This window comes from Chanodichthys erythropterus, chromosome 4, assembly GCF_024489055.1.
Source record: "Chanodichthys erythropterus isolate Z2021 chromosome 4, ASM2448905v1, whole genome shotgun sequence".
Classification (NCBI taxonomy): domain Eukaryota; kingdom Metazoa; phylum Chordata; class Actinopteri; order Cypriniformes; family Xenocyprididae; genus Chanodichthys; species Chanodichthys erythropterus.
Window position 1 is genome coordinate 1,727,606 of NC_090224.1, and position 14,719 is coordinate 1,742,324.

Below are 14,719 nucleotides of genomic sequence, written 5' to 3' on the forward strand. Positions count from 1 at the left end.
TCTACTGTAGCAACTTCCATTTGTCTTAGTGATATTTAGTGCCAGTTTTTTCAGGAAGTGATTTTGTTCTCTTTGACTCACTGGATAGAAACGCTGCTTTATTTGCAAATGTTATGCGATAGGCTATTCCAAATTTGTGCACAATTAAATTCACAACTTTTGATGGAAAAATAGCTTATGTTTCACAAGAATACTCACCTTTACGGTCATTATGATATAATTATGTGTGAATTTGTTCATTCAAGTGCAAGACGACGTGACCTCAATTAGGTTATTCGCACTTTCTGGGCATGTGCTTCAGATGTTTACACACATAAAACTTCTTGAAAACATCATGTGATTACTGTGCCGCTTTCCTGTAATAATGTAGGGAACCAAAGGCAAGGAACTAGTGCATAAACAAAATAGCATTTAAAAAAATGAGTTCAACCTTATAGTTAATGATTAAATAGGTTAATCTGGCTCATGAAACGCCTTATAATAATTATGAATTTAATGATCAATTATTATCTTAAAGGGAATAGAAAATGTGGACAAAACAACTGGAGAATCTGATTACATTGCTGTAACTACTTGCAGGTCAAATTTGTGAAAAGGTTTTTAGATTGATATGCAGAATTAGTCAGATTCTTCATTTAGTAAATAATGTTTCTTGTGTACGCATCTCGAGGATATGTGCGGTTCTGATGACACTGGTAAAACTGCACCTCATGGGTTTAAGTAGACATGACAGAGCTCACAAAGAGCAGCACTAAACCAAGACTGGATTCAGATAGTGGTATGACAAAGTGAAGCACACCAGACACAGAGGGATCTTTGTGGTTAGATAAAAGGGTTCCCCTAACTGAAGCGTTTCATTTACCCTGTGGGACTATCATAGGCTGTGTCACTCTTGTGGCCACTGTGTAAAAGAGTGGTGTCAAAGATGCATCAAGAGAAAAAAAAAATAAAAAATGACGTTGAACATTTCTCCACTAGAGGGAGACTTCCCTGCTGGTGCTGCAGGTCTGCAGCTGGATACTATTGGTTCATGACAGCTGTTCATTTACTGGTGGCCTTAGCTTTTGTTTTGTTTTTTGTTTTGTTTTTAATTTAAAATGATCTGGCCAAAGCAATTTAGCATCATGAATAACATCAAGCCTTTTTGAAAATATAAACGCTCACCTAAATTTGCTAAATTTCATTTTAACAAACACTTGTGTTTTCCCAATATGAACAATGCATCCAGCTAAGCAAGAAAGCAGGAGATTTGTAAGCTGAATCATACCAGAAATGCAATAGGAGGACGGCAAGATCTCTTTATTATATATATTTTAGTTAATTTTTTGTGCAAACCAAAACAAAAGAAATAAGATGCTTTAGCCTTCAAGTATTCATATGAATAAAACAATTCATTCAAATAAAACACTGTGGATATTGTGCAGTTTAACTGACACATAATGACTTTGTCCAGTGCAATATGGTCATTTCACCACTTGAATCTTCTCCGGTCTTTGCGTTTCACTGAAAGAGATAAATAAATATTATTATATTATATTATATTATATTATATATTACACAATTTAAATGTATCCCAGTAAAATGTTCCATTTATTGAAATTACACTTACATGCATTCTTGTCTTCCTCCATCACACTCAGAAGCCAATCCTGTATCTGTTCTGGCTCCCCTTTTTCAGACAAAAGTGAACATCAACTTCTGACCCAAAATTTGAACTACCATTGTTATCAAAATATATTTTATGTCTAAAAGAGTGCCTTAGCCAGTACTGACCTGGTTTGCCAAAGTTTTGATAGGTTCTGGTCTTGAGGGATGGGGGTCTCCTTTTACGACTAAACAGGGCTTCATCAGTTTCAGAGCATGATGTTGCCATCTTAACCTTTCTGTGGCGCCTAGATTTTGTCCCCTTTAAACCATGTGCCAAAGTCATGTGAAGAGAAAAAAAAACTAACCATTTTCTTTCTACAACATGAGTTTTTCCCCAGAGTTGACTGTACATCCATAGATAGAAATAAAAACATACAGATGATAAATATATATTTGTATCCCAAAAGTGATCTTAACAGAGTCATGAAATTCATTTTTTTTTTAGATCTTTATATTGTGTCTGGAGGTTGTAAAAAAAGAAAAAGAAAAAAAACTTCTGTCATTAATTACTCACCACACCCCTAAGACCTTTGTTCATATTCGAAACTCAAATTAAGATATTTTTTTCGAATCAGTGGTTCAAAGTGCCAAAGTCACGCCCCCCAGTGGTGAACTATTGCCATTTCGAAACACTTACAACAGAGAATCACATTACTTTGGCAGTTTGATACACACTCCGAACCACTGATTTGAAACAAAAGATCCGTAAAGCTTCAAAGCTTCATGAAGCAGTGTTTTGAAATCGCTCATCACTAGATATTGTTGAATAAAGTCATTATTTAGTTTTTTTGGCACACAAAAAGTATTCTTGTCTCTTCATAATATTAAGGTTGAACCACTGTAGTCACATGAACTGTTTTAAATATGTCTTTAGTAGCTTTCTGGGCACTGAAAGTGTTAATTGTCTTGCTGGCAATGCAGGCCTCACTGAGCCATCAGACTTTATGAAAAATATTTTAATTTGAGTTCTGAATATGAACAAAGGTTTTACGGGTGTAGAATGACATGAGGGTGAGTAATAAATGACAGTTTTCATTTTTGGGTGAAGTAACCCTTTAACCTTGACAGCAATATCGCTCTTGTGAATGATGGACAGAGCACACCATCTTGTTTCAAGTCCAAGGGCCTGATGTATGTTGCATACACACAAAAAAGGCACTGAAATGTGCGTACTCAATTTTCCACGCACATATCGGGATTTATAAAAAATAAACTAAAATAAAACTTTTACTGGAGTGAGCAAAGTAATGAGGTAACCAGATAAGAATGCATTTAAACTGTATTCCATTTAAGCATTTCCACGTTTAGATTAAATGTCACTCTCCTGTACATACAAATTGTCTATATTATATATTTTTTGCACTTTGTCTATCTTTTATATTTGTATATTATTCTTTATATCTTCCGTGTCTTGTCTTGTCCCTGTCACTCTGTTGCACTGTGGAGCTTCATGTCACTAAAACAAATTCCTAGTATGTGTAAACATACCTGACAATAAAGCTCTTTCTGATTCTAATTTCTGATTCTGGTTCTCTTTAATGGAGTTAATCACCGAAATTACATGAAATCATTATCCAGAAGTTACAACATTTTATATAAATTTAAATATAAATATTTGACCCGGATGCTTTTGAACACCTTTCTTGTGGCATGCTGTGTTTTAAAGGTGCCTTAGAATTGAAAATTGAATTTACCTTGGCATAATTGAATAACAAGAGTTCAGTACATGGAAATGACATACAGTGAGTCTCAAACACCATTATTTCCTCCTCCTTATGTAAATTTCATTTGTTTAAAAGACCTCAGAAAAACAGGCAAATCTCAACATAACACCAACTGTTACGTAACAGTCGGGATCATTAATATGTGCGACCCCAATATTTGCATATGCCAGCCCATGTTCAAGGCATTAGACAAGGGCAACCAGTATTAATGTCTGGATGTGCACAGCTGAATCATCAGACTAGGTAAGAAAGCAAAGACAATAGCGAAAAATGGCAGATGGAGCAATAATAACTGACATGATCCATGATTACATGATATTTTTAGTGATATTTGTCTTTCTAAAATGTATTGTTAAATGTGGTTAAAGTTACTATAATTTATTACTATATTCACAGAGCCGTCGCCATTTTCATTTTTAAACACTTGCAGTCTGTATAATTCATAAACACAACTTCATTCTTTATAAATCTCTCCAACAGTGTAGCATTAGCCGTTAGCCACGGAGCACAGCCTCAAACTCATACAGAATCAAATGTAAACATCCAAATAAATACTATGCTCACATGATCCAGTGCGTGCATGCAGCATGCATGACGAACATTTTGTAAAGATCCATTTGAGGGTTATATTAGCTGTGTGAAGTTTACGCACTGTATTATAGTCGAGAGCTCAGCGGTGGGGAGCGCGAGGATTTAAAGGGGCCACAGCCTGAATCGGCGCATATTTAATGATGCCCCAAAATATAGGCAGTTAAAAAAATTTCTATGGGTTATTTTGAGCTGAAACTTCACAGACACATTCAGGGGACACCTTAGACTTATATTACATCTTGTGAACATAATTCAGCTTTAAATTGTGTTCTAAATAGCAAAACTCATGTTCTGAGGAAATATTTTTACGCGAATAATGATCAATGAAGCACACTAATTCTAAGCAGATAGCTTAGCAACAAAATGGCATAATGACAGACACTGAAGGAGTCGCTCAGTGATCATCTGACAAGTAGCTACTGTACACCTACTGTACAACCTCTGCTGAACTCAGGAGTCAGGTGTGCTGCTGGTGTCGTGCACAGACAGACAGTAGCCTAAAGATAACCAATTTCATGGTCTTCCCAATATTATGAAAAATGCAACTGTATTTGAAGGATAGATTTTGAAGGTAATGGTAAGATATGCACATTTATCTCGCTGAGTCACTGCAATGCAAAAATAAGGCCGTCTATCTTTTTCAATTAAAAGTTTATATAAACATCCTAAAATATTGTCTGTGTTTACTTTATAGGCAAAATTGCTTAAATTTGATTTGTTTAAAGCGGAAATCAGTAAGATTTGCGAAGCTCCCCCTACAGGTTCCTTCAGTGAATCGCACTGTCATAAATACTCCAAGCGCAGCTCTGGACTACAACGACTACAACACTCGCCAGCGCAGTAGTTTAGCAAATACAGTACAAGAAATCTCGATGGAGGTGGGTAATTTTCGAAATTGTCTTATAAAGTCATAATATATACATTGTTTTTGAATTATCGTAAAGCATTTTGTCACTCTCGCGTGAACGTGAACATGAGGCGAGATTGTGTCGGGTCAGCGAAGCTCAACTTGCAAGTGCCGTTTTCTGACGTAGACGTGCCAGAGGGGGTTAGCGCACGCCTCAAACACACTATAAGTCAATTAACCATCGTAAGGACTTAAACTATTTATGAAGGTTAAAAAAGTTACTTAGTTCTGCTTTAAAACAATTAAAAATACTATTTGGCCAGTGGAAAGATTGAGAATAACTCCTAACTGAAAATATTCTGAACAGTATTTTTTACAAGTTTAATTTATTTTACTTTCTTCTAAAACAAGACAAGGATAGTGAATTATTTTTAGCAATGTAATATGATGGCATTTATAGTTATATTTTCCTAATGTTTGTACCGCTAAACATGGTGTCACACGGAGGGGAATATGCATGGAAATGATATGCAAATGACAATGCATAGTAAAACTAGGTGTTGTAAGCTCCATATATGGATATTTTGGGGAGGAGAGGGAGTGGAGTTTCATGTACGCACAATTTTCCGCTGACTGATTTTTATAAAAGCAATTTTGCGCAGGTTCTGGCGTACGCATGGTTTTATAATTCTGAAAACTTGTGTGAGTACGGAAAATCTGGCTTTTATGCGTACGCACACTTTTAGGATGAAATCTATGGAAAGTTTTATACATGAGGCCCCTGACATTTAAAAAGTGTGAAAAACAAAAACTCATGACCCCTTTAAACTGAGCAATGACATTAATGGTGCAATGTTTTTTGAGTAATATCCTCAACTGAAGGAACAAGCAAAGTAGCATTTGTAGCAACAAGAAAATCTCAAACCTTTGACAGATGACCATATGATTTGGACTTGATGGCGGCAAGCAGATCAGCTCTACTGGAGGACTGCAGAAACAACACCACAGAGTCTTTTTCATAAATTCAGACTCTTTTTTTTCTATCCATATGAAAGGTCTTTACTATGGAAAGTTCTTAGCAGGGTTTAACTCGCCTCTGATTTCTGAGTGGTTTCCTTTTTAGAGTCTTTATCCTTTGCAGCCTGAGTACAAATGTAATGATGCACACAAGTAAGACAGTTATATAAACTGAACTGAAAAAAAACATGAAGGACATTCAGAAATGAAAACTAGTCAATGCATAGTATTAGAAGTCCACCAACTCACTACGATTTTGTCCTGCCACTGCTGGTACTCAGAAGTACATTTCCGCAGTAAATCCGTCAGGTTAAGCAGCGTCACTCCAGATGATGTGGGCATTGATGATTTCTTCAATCTATCATAATGACCTTGCACGTTTGCAATTTCCTGCATATCAAAAAATACTTCATTAATTTCAAATGTTTGGTATTGGTATTACAATAAAAACACGCACTACACTAAATACCCACTTCTAGCATTTCAAAGGAAGCAAGTTCGGCCACTCTGTCCTTGCGGGCCCGAAACTCTTCATTCACATCATGTTGAACACGATCACTTGATTCAAATGTCAGCTGCGATTCAGTCACATTTGGGAAGTTTTCAAACACTGTTGGAAGATACACCCCTATGACCCAAAACATAAAAGCAGTGGAAGAAACTGCTGACCTTCTTGGGCATGGCAGTGAAACAAAAGGCTTTAGCCGACAAAAGCCTTTTAAAGATGTAAACAACATCCAGATGCTGGCAACTTTTTGCCTGCGTGATAAGCTTCTGCACGTCGTACCAGTCCTTCAAAGCAATCCTGATCTGAGTAAAAGACAGATAATCAACTTATAAGTTTCTCATATTCAGAAAAAATTTACAGGTAATGCTGAATCATCGGTCTTATAATTTAGACATGGATTACCTTTTCCTTTGGCCAAACAAGCTGTGTATTGTAAAGGCCATAGATCATATACAGACCCCCCACCCGAATTTGAAAGCTGTATGGGGGCAGAATGTAGCTGTGGGCTATGGTGAAAGTGAGCCGCGTGAAGGATCTGCTCTCATGGTCGGAATGAGTCCCACTAATGGGAAAAAACAGGAGAATGACCGAAATACATTACTTGTTTTACATTTACTTGATTACATGTGAGAACACAGTACAAATGAAAGTCACTTATTCACTCTCATGTTTAAAAACTGCATTATATCTGTTTTTCTGATTTGGCTGATTTGAATGTGAATAGAAACAGGAACTTTCAAGCTGCAGAAATGGGAAGGAAAAAAAAAAGACCTATAAAAATAGACTGTGACAATTTTCCAGGTTTTCTGATTTTGAAAACATTTATTCATTTGGGTTTCCAATTTAATGTGCTTGCACACATTAAAATATGGGTCATCAGTTCTGACCACTTATGATCAGTCATGAGACAAAAGAACCAATGACAACTGACTTCACTGACGTCAAGAGTTCGTTAACACTGATCCAGTGTTTGAATTCAGCTTCCTGACTTAAAGGTGCTAAAGAGGATTTTTTTTTTAAAGAGGAAGTTTTGTTTTTTACATTTTTGCAATATTACTTGAAACCGTCTTTACTAACTGATAAAAGACTATTTATTAGGTGCACTGAAAGGAATAATATTAATATACATCATCTGTGCAAGAGGTAGAGCCTTAAAAACATCAGCCAATCATTTACGTGATCATCGCGTAAACGATTGGCCCTCTGGCTTGTCAATCACTGCCGTGACGTTCCTTGTGAGAGACGAGCGCAGCTGCGCGCTCCAGTAACTTTCCACACTCCACAGGCGCCGCATGCAATGTTTTTGTCCAAAGACAGTTTTTAGTCCATCTCTTATCCTGAAATGTCCATCTTGCAGAGATGGACTAAATGATCTTCCAAAACTTACTGCCAGATTCTGGAAGCTAAATTCTTCAAACAGTGGTACAAGAGGATGTGGTGCTGGTCCTTCAGGAGTCACTCTCAAGCTGTCTGTCTATAAGGCCTATAAAAACCCAGTCTTCATGTATTTTATAACACTTCAGCTTGTGATTCTTATTAAGAGCGGGTCATTTAGGTTAGGTGAAGAATCCTAAAAAGTCTCTGAGATCCTGACACCTCACACTTCTGAAGACTCCAGGTAGGTTTCAGTACTGGGAAATGGTGACGCTGGAGACTAAAGGGTTCCTGATGGTTTCACACTTAATTCTTCACCTTAATTCTTAATTATTTTGCAGTTAACGTGTCTTTTCTTCTCCAGCTGTTTTTGTATGACCCAGCTGACCCAATGAGCATTTCACTGTCCAATGGTCATGCTTTAACTTTGCAATTTCTAGTATTACATTAGTATTGCGTCCTTCTCATGAGTATTTAATAATTTTTGACTTTTCAGTCTGAGTTAAATCTCTTTTTTGGCTCATTTTATCTGTAAAAGAAAACCTGCCTAATAATTCTGCACACCTGAATATAGGGTATTCTTCATTTCCAGCCTTCATGAACAATTATATATCACTTATAAATGATTAAAAACAATATTAATAGAAGTTATTAAGATTGATGTGGATTGGAATTGGTAAAATGTGCTTGGAAAAAAAATATGATCAGAAAATCAACTTGCCTAATAATTCTGCACTCCCTGTAGTTGTAGAAATGTTGTAGAACATTTTTTTTACCCTTAATCACACATTCAAAGTGAATTGGATTAAACAATTCCTCAAAAAACCAACATCTATTTGGAATATTATACCTCACTTTATCTTTTCACAGGTTGGTGGTCTTCAATTCCTTTTGCTCTGTGATTACAGCATTACCAAAATTCCCTTAAAACTGACTAATTTTCACAAACAGATGCTTCTTTCATGGAATTTAATCTATAAACACAGTTTCTCTCCAAATAGGTGTTTTATTTGGAATAATAAGCACATTACATATAAATCAAAATCTTTATTTTCTGAAAACTGTTTTTATAATAACATAGTTCTTGTTAGCCAACTTTTAATCATGAAGGACTTATGTTAACTTATTCTGAATATAACGTCCCAGTCACTCCGAAAGATTATGCTGTGGTCATGGATGCAGTTCCCTCTGGTCTAAAAATGCTTCTTAAAAATACCTTTCCTCAACTCTCTCCATCCTTGTTGGATCCTGCTGATACTGAAGTTGGTCGGATTTGTTTCTCTCTTTCCTCTGTTAAGAATAATAATCGTTACATTCGGGCTTTGTTTCAAAGGGATATTGTCTCCAGTCCTGCTATTGTATCATTTTGGAATGGTTATGTGGATGGTCTGTTGTGGAGTAAAATCTGGAAACTTCCTCATAAATATTTAATCACAAATAAAATCAAAGAAATTTATTTTAAAATTATTTACAGATATTACCCTTGTAAATACTATCTTGTAAATAGATTTAATTTCGATATTGAAATACTTTGTACATTTTGTGGTTTACATTATATCATTTATTTTGGAGTTGTCCTTATTTTAGTTCATTTGTGGTCAGATTTCTGTTCTTTTATTAAGGCTCACATCATGCCCAGCTTTGAACTGTGCTTTAAAAATGTTTTATTTGGTTTCTTTTCCTATAACAAATGTTATCATTAGGAATATTATTTAATTAATCTGCTGCTTCTTTTAGCTAAATTTTGCATTCATAAATCTAAATTTGAAGGAAATAAGCATTTGTTTTTAATTTTGAAATCAGAATTAAATCAATACTTAAATACAGTGTTTTGTTTAAATATAAGAAAGCTATAAAATGTGTTTCTATTTGTAAACATTTTCATATTATTTAACTTTTATTTCCTTTTTTTTTCCTAAATTTGTCTGGTTTACTTTATATATTTGTTTTATGTTTATTAATGAAGTTTATTTAATGTACCCCCTGACTGTAATTGTAATTCGTTAAAACAATAAAAGTTTAATTAAAAAACAAACAAACAAAAAAACATGTGGTCTCCACCTCAACGGATGGTGCAAATGAATAGGGATAGGACTCGGGAAGAAATCATGTTCATGGATGCGATTATTAACATTAGGCTACTGTAGTATGAAGCAGAGCAGGACCAAGTGTTGTGGGAGCTGAACGAGGCCGCTGGAGCGATTGCGCAACACACTTGGCGAGCAGCGGAACTTTTATTATGTCACAGCTATGTGTCACAGTCGACGGTGCCGCTTCCGCTTTTCCGGTCATGAGTATGAGGTAACACAGCTCTGTTTATCATATTAGATACATTTGATTGTGTTGAAAAAGATGTTATAACATTACTCTGTGCGTTCTCTCGGTGGATGCTCTGAAACACTTGTTGCACACTGCAATAAGATAGACCGATTTTAGAATATATTAAATATTGGATGGCTAGTGTTGATAAATGGCATGCAATTAATTTTAAAACGTATTGTATGATGGAGAGAATTGTGTATCACTGTTACTAAACATAAAGCTGCATCTGATTATGCTGTTAGCTACTTCACAAAATAGTGTTTTTCTCTGAGGCATGCTAAAAGCATGGTACTCGCAAAAAAAAAAAAAAAAAAAAAAAAAATAAATAAAATTAGATTTAACGTGTTGAGCTTTATAACAATAATTAGTTTTCTGTCTATAAATATATCAAAACAGTTGTATATTAAAATGTGTAATATATTAAAGCGTATTTGGTGTTTCCATGGTTTATACAAAACAAAAACTAAACTGAGGGTAACGCGGGTATGACGCAATAGTTGGAAAAATAGTTGGAAACATTTGGGATATTGTAAGTACTGAAGGGAAAAATATGGAAGTAAATTAATGCCAAATGTTTTTGAAATAAAAAGCTTGTTGAATTGCTCTAACTGAAAAAAAAATATGCATTACATTAGCTGTACTTGCATTTAGATGCACTGTATTTTTAAGGCTTGCATTTTTATGGGATGAAATTCAACACAGTCGTATATTTAAGCTGTGAATATTTCAATTAAAAATATTTCACACACATTTTCATTATCAAAAATTAAATAATTCATATTCACATTTCAAATTTCACTTCCAAGATATTTATTCTGTTTAAAAATACAACCTATAAAATTCGACTAGCAATTTTCAGTCCATTTTATTTCACTTTACAAATTCGCTTCCACAAATTCAGTGGCTCAAATTCGGCAGAAAATTCAACATTTCACATCCGGGAACTGCAGGAAGAGCAGTAGAGTGCCGATGCATCATCTCTATCTGCTTTTAGTCTTCTTCACCAGCAGGTGTCGCTAGCGGCTGTTTAGGAAGACCAAAGCAACGCTAGTAAATCATTCATTCATAAAAACGGATTTACAGAATTAGAGCAAGCGGTAAGTGAATGTGTGATGATTATCAGTGCCAGTATAAATGCAGAAAAGCTGATAAAGACACAAAAGCTGCATTTATGTTTAATTCAGTGTCTTTACGCTTACTTTCCCTGTGTAGCTACAGTTTTCTCTACAGTGAACAAGATAACGTTATTGCCCGATGCTGGTGTATAGATCAAACGTTAAATCTGAGATAGACATATATTTCTCTCTGTTGTTTAGTTTCCTTAACTTTGTATCGCAGCGCTGAGTTGTAATACTAGGGCTTCCCTCATCCGTCATAGCTGCCATCAGGACATATAAACTCTTAACACAGCTTAATGGACTCGTACAGTGATATAAAAGACCAAACTCGCACCTCATTTGTGATGTAGGTTAGACTATATAGGCTCCAAGAAAGCAGATACTGGCATTAAGTTGATTTGACGCTGAACGTTTGATTATGATATTCGCAAATTTAGGGACCGTCTCTAAAGTTACGACATTCTGTATTCACGTTTCTACCTTCTACCAAACTCTTGTAGACACACATGCACATATACATATTCAAACACACCCCACTCAAAGTACATGCATATATTCTATTTCTTTTTTTTTTTTACACGTTCATCACACAATTGTTTTTTTACTTTGTTCATTTTTTATTTTACCTGATCATAGATTATCCTGCTTATACAAATTTTAAATTAAATTTAGAAATAAAATTAACTAAGTAGAACTAATTGTGTGATGAATGTGTAAAAAAAAGAAAAAGTATATGTGCATGTACTTTGAGTTGAGTGTGTTTGAATATATGTGTGTGTGTGTGTGTGTGTGTGTGTGTGTGTGTGTGTGTGTGTGTGTGTGTGTGTGTGTGTGTGTGTGTGAGAGAGAGAGAGAGAGAGAAGGGTGCATCACTCTTCGACCTGGCACCTATAGATGAACACTTCACAGGTAGTTTTGGTGATTGTAAATCATTCTCATCAAATGCTATTGAGCTTTAAATTATGGCATTTTTTTGTATGATCCAATACAGTAGTGAAATACATAGCAATCTTTACATATTACTTGACAGTTTATTTGGAAACACTTTACAGTAAGGTTCATAATGTATTAACTAATGTGAACTATCCATGAGCAACACATTTGTTGTTGTATTTGTTAATCTTTGTTAACGTTAATAAAAATACAGCAGTTCATTGTTCATGTTACTTCACTGTGCATTAACTAAAGTTGACAAATACAACTCTTGATTTTAATAATGTATTAGTAAATGCTGGAATTAACTTTAACAAAGATTAGTAAGTGCTGTAGAAGTGCAGTTCATTGTTCGTTCATATCAACTATTTAATATAAAGTGTTACCTTTTATTTTAATAAACATCAAAAATCTAAAAGGTTTGCATTATACCTGACACCTAGATGAACAATTTACAGTTGGTTTTGTGACTAAGTCATTCTCTTTAAATGCTATTGAAGGTAGAAACGTGAATACATAATGTTGTAACTTTAGAGACAGTCCCTAAATTTGCGAATATCATAATCAAACGTTCAGCGTCAAATCAACTTAATGCCAGTATCTGCTTTCTTGGAGCCTATATAGTCTAACCTACATCACAAATGAGGTGCGAGTTTGGTCTTTTATATCACTGTACGAGTCCATTAAGCTGTGTTAAGAGTTTATATGTCCTGATGGCAGCTATGACGGATGAGGGAAGCCCTAGTATTACAACACAGCGCTGCGATACAAAGTTAAGGAAACTAAACAACAGAGAGAAATATATGTCTATCTCAGATTTAACGTTTGATCTGTACACCAGCATCGGGCAATAACGTTATCTTGTTCACTGGAGAGAAAGCTGTAGCTACACTGGGAAAGTAAGCGTAAATACACTGAATTAAACATAAATGCAGCTTTTGTGTCTTTATCAGCTTTTCTGCATTTATACTGGCCCTGATAATCATCACACATTCACTTACCGCTTGCTCTAATTCTGTAAATCTGTTTTTATGAATGAATGATGACTTACTAGCCGTGATCTCGTCCTAAACAGCCACTAGCGACACCTGCTGGTGAAGAAGACCAACAGCAGATAGAGATGATGCATCGGCACTCTACTGCTCTTCCTGCAGTTCCCGGATGTGAAATGTTGAATTTTCTGCCGAATTTGAGCCACTGAATTTGTGGAAGCGAATTTGTAAAGCGAAATAAAATGGACTGAAAATTGCTAGTTGAATTTTATAGGTTGTATTTTTAAACATGAATGAATATTTTGGAAGTGAAATCTAAAAGGTGAATATGAATTATTGAATTTTTAATAATGAAAATGTGTGTGAAATATTTTTAATTGAAATATTCACAGCCTAAATATACGACCATGTTGAATTTCAGCCCATAAAAATGCAAGCCTTAAAAATACAGTGCATCTAAATGCAAGTACAGCTAATGTAATGCATATTTTTTTCAAATAGTGCAATTCAACAAGCTTTTTATTTCAAAAACATTTGTTATTATTTTACTTCCATAGAAAAAAATATATAACACTGGCCTAGTGTTTTTTTTTTTTTTGGGGGGGGGGGGGATATTTTACTGAAAAAAAAAAATCTTACATATTGCTTTAAGTGTGACAAACATTTTAAAACATGTACGGATGACCTTAGGATTCCATGCAGTGAATAAATTAAAGGTGCCCTGGAATTGGAAATTGAATTTACCTTGGCATAGTTGAATAATAAAAGAGTTCTCTACATGGAGATGACATAAAGTGAGCCTTAATCACCGATAAGCTGATATTTATACGCAAAAAAAATCCATTTAATTCTCTGTAAAACCACTAACTATTAACGAGAAGTACAAAAAATGTCGTAGTGCAACGCTGTAAATGTGTGACTTACAAAAACACACTAGAGAAGTCCATCTTCCTCCAGATAGCAGCAAACTCCTCATACCGAACCGTCTCGGTTTGCTGGAAGCGGCCCAGAAGCTCCTCGCAGTCGCGTTTGAAAGGCGCCCAGTAGTACTCGCACTGTTTCTCTACCCAACCACACACATTCACATGAGAACCCAGCACTGATATCAGCAAACATATCTGAAATCATCTTTACAGTAACTTACTCTGCGCCATCAGCTCACGTCCTCGAACTTTTCAGTTTACAGTGCTCTATCACACTTTGAATTGTGATTAGGTGAGTGCACCTGTGTGCGCGCGCGTTGATTTAACAACCGAGCAGTTGACGCTGTGGGCTCTATATTGTAGCTGAAGATGGCTTTCAAGTACCTGCTGTTGTGATTGTGGGATAAAAAAATAAGTTCCCTACCCATTTGGAAAACGGCTTATAAATCATAATGAATTATGTTGTTTTTTTGTTTTGTTTTTTTATGTAAAAATGCTGTGAGTGTTGTTTAGGGGTAGGGTTGGTTCTCAACCACGTTCCGACCAATCAGCTGACCTGAATCAGGTGTGTTTGGAGACATGTAAACTGTGCAGCGCTGGGGGGAGCTCCAGGAACTTGTTCGAGTAGGGGATAGAATATACAGTTTGTACAGTATAAAAATCATTATGTCAATGGAAAAAACAAAACAAAAATGTATATATATATATATATATATATATATA

At 35.2% G+C, this 14,719-nt stretch overlaps 1 protein-coding gene across 1 annotated transcript; it reads right to left on the reverse strand.

Annotated features, from left to right (window-relative positions):
• Window positions 1–854: 854 nt before the first annotated feature.
• snapc1a (small nuclear RNA activating complex, polypeptide 1a) lies at window positions 855–14,523 on the reverse strand. Its single transcript, XM_067383530.1, is given in 12 exon segments — window positions 855–901; window positions 1,435–1,503; window positions 1,610–1,669; window positions 1,774–1,906; window positions 5,735–5,797; window positions 5,904–5,951; window positions 6,076–6,216; window positions 6,300–6,401; window positions 6,496–6,636; window positions 6,737–6,896; window positions 13,998–14,136; window positions 14,218–14,523. Coding segments are annotated over 12 exon segments (1,113 nt in total). The 5' UTR covers window positions 14,228–14,523.
• Window positions 14,524–14,719: the final 196 nt, after the last annotated feature.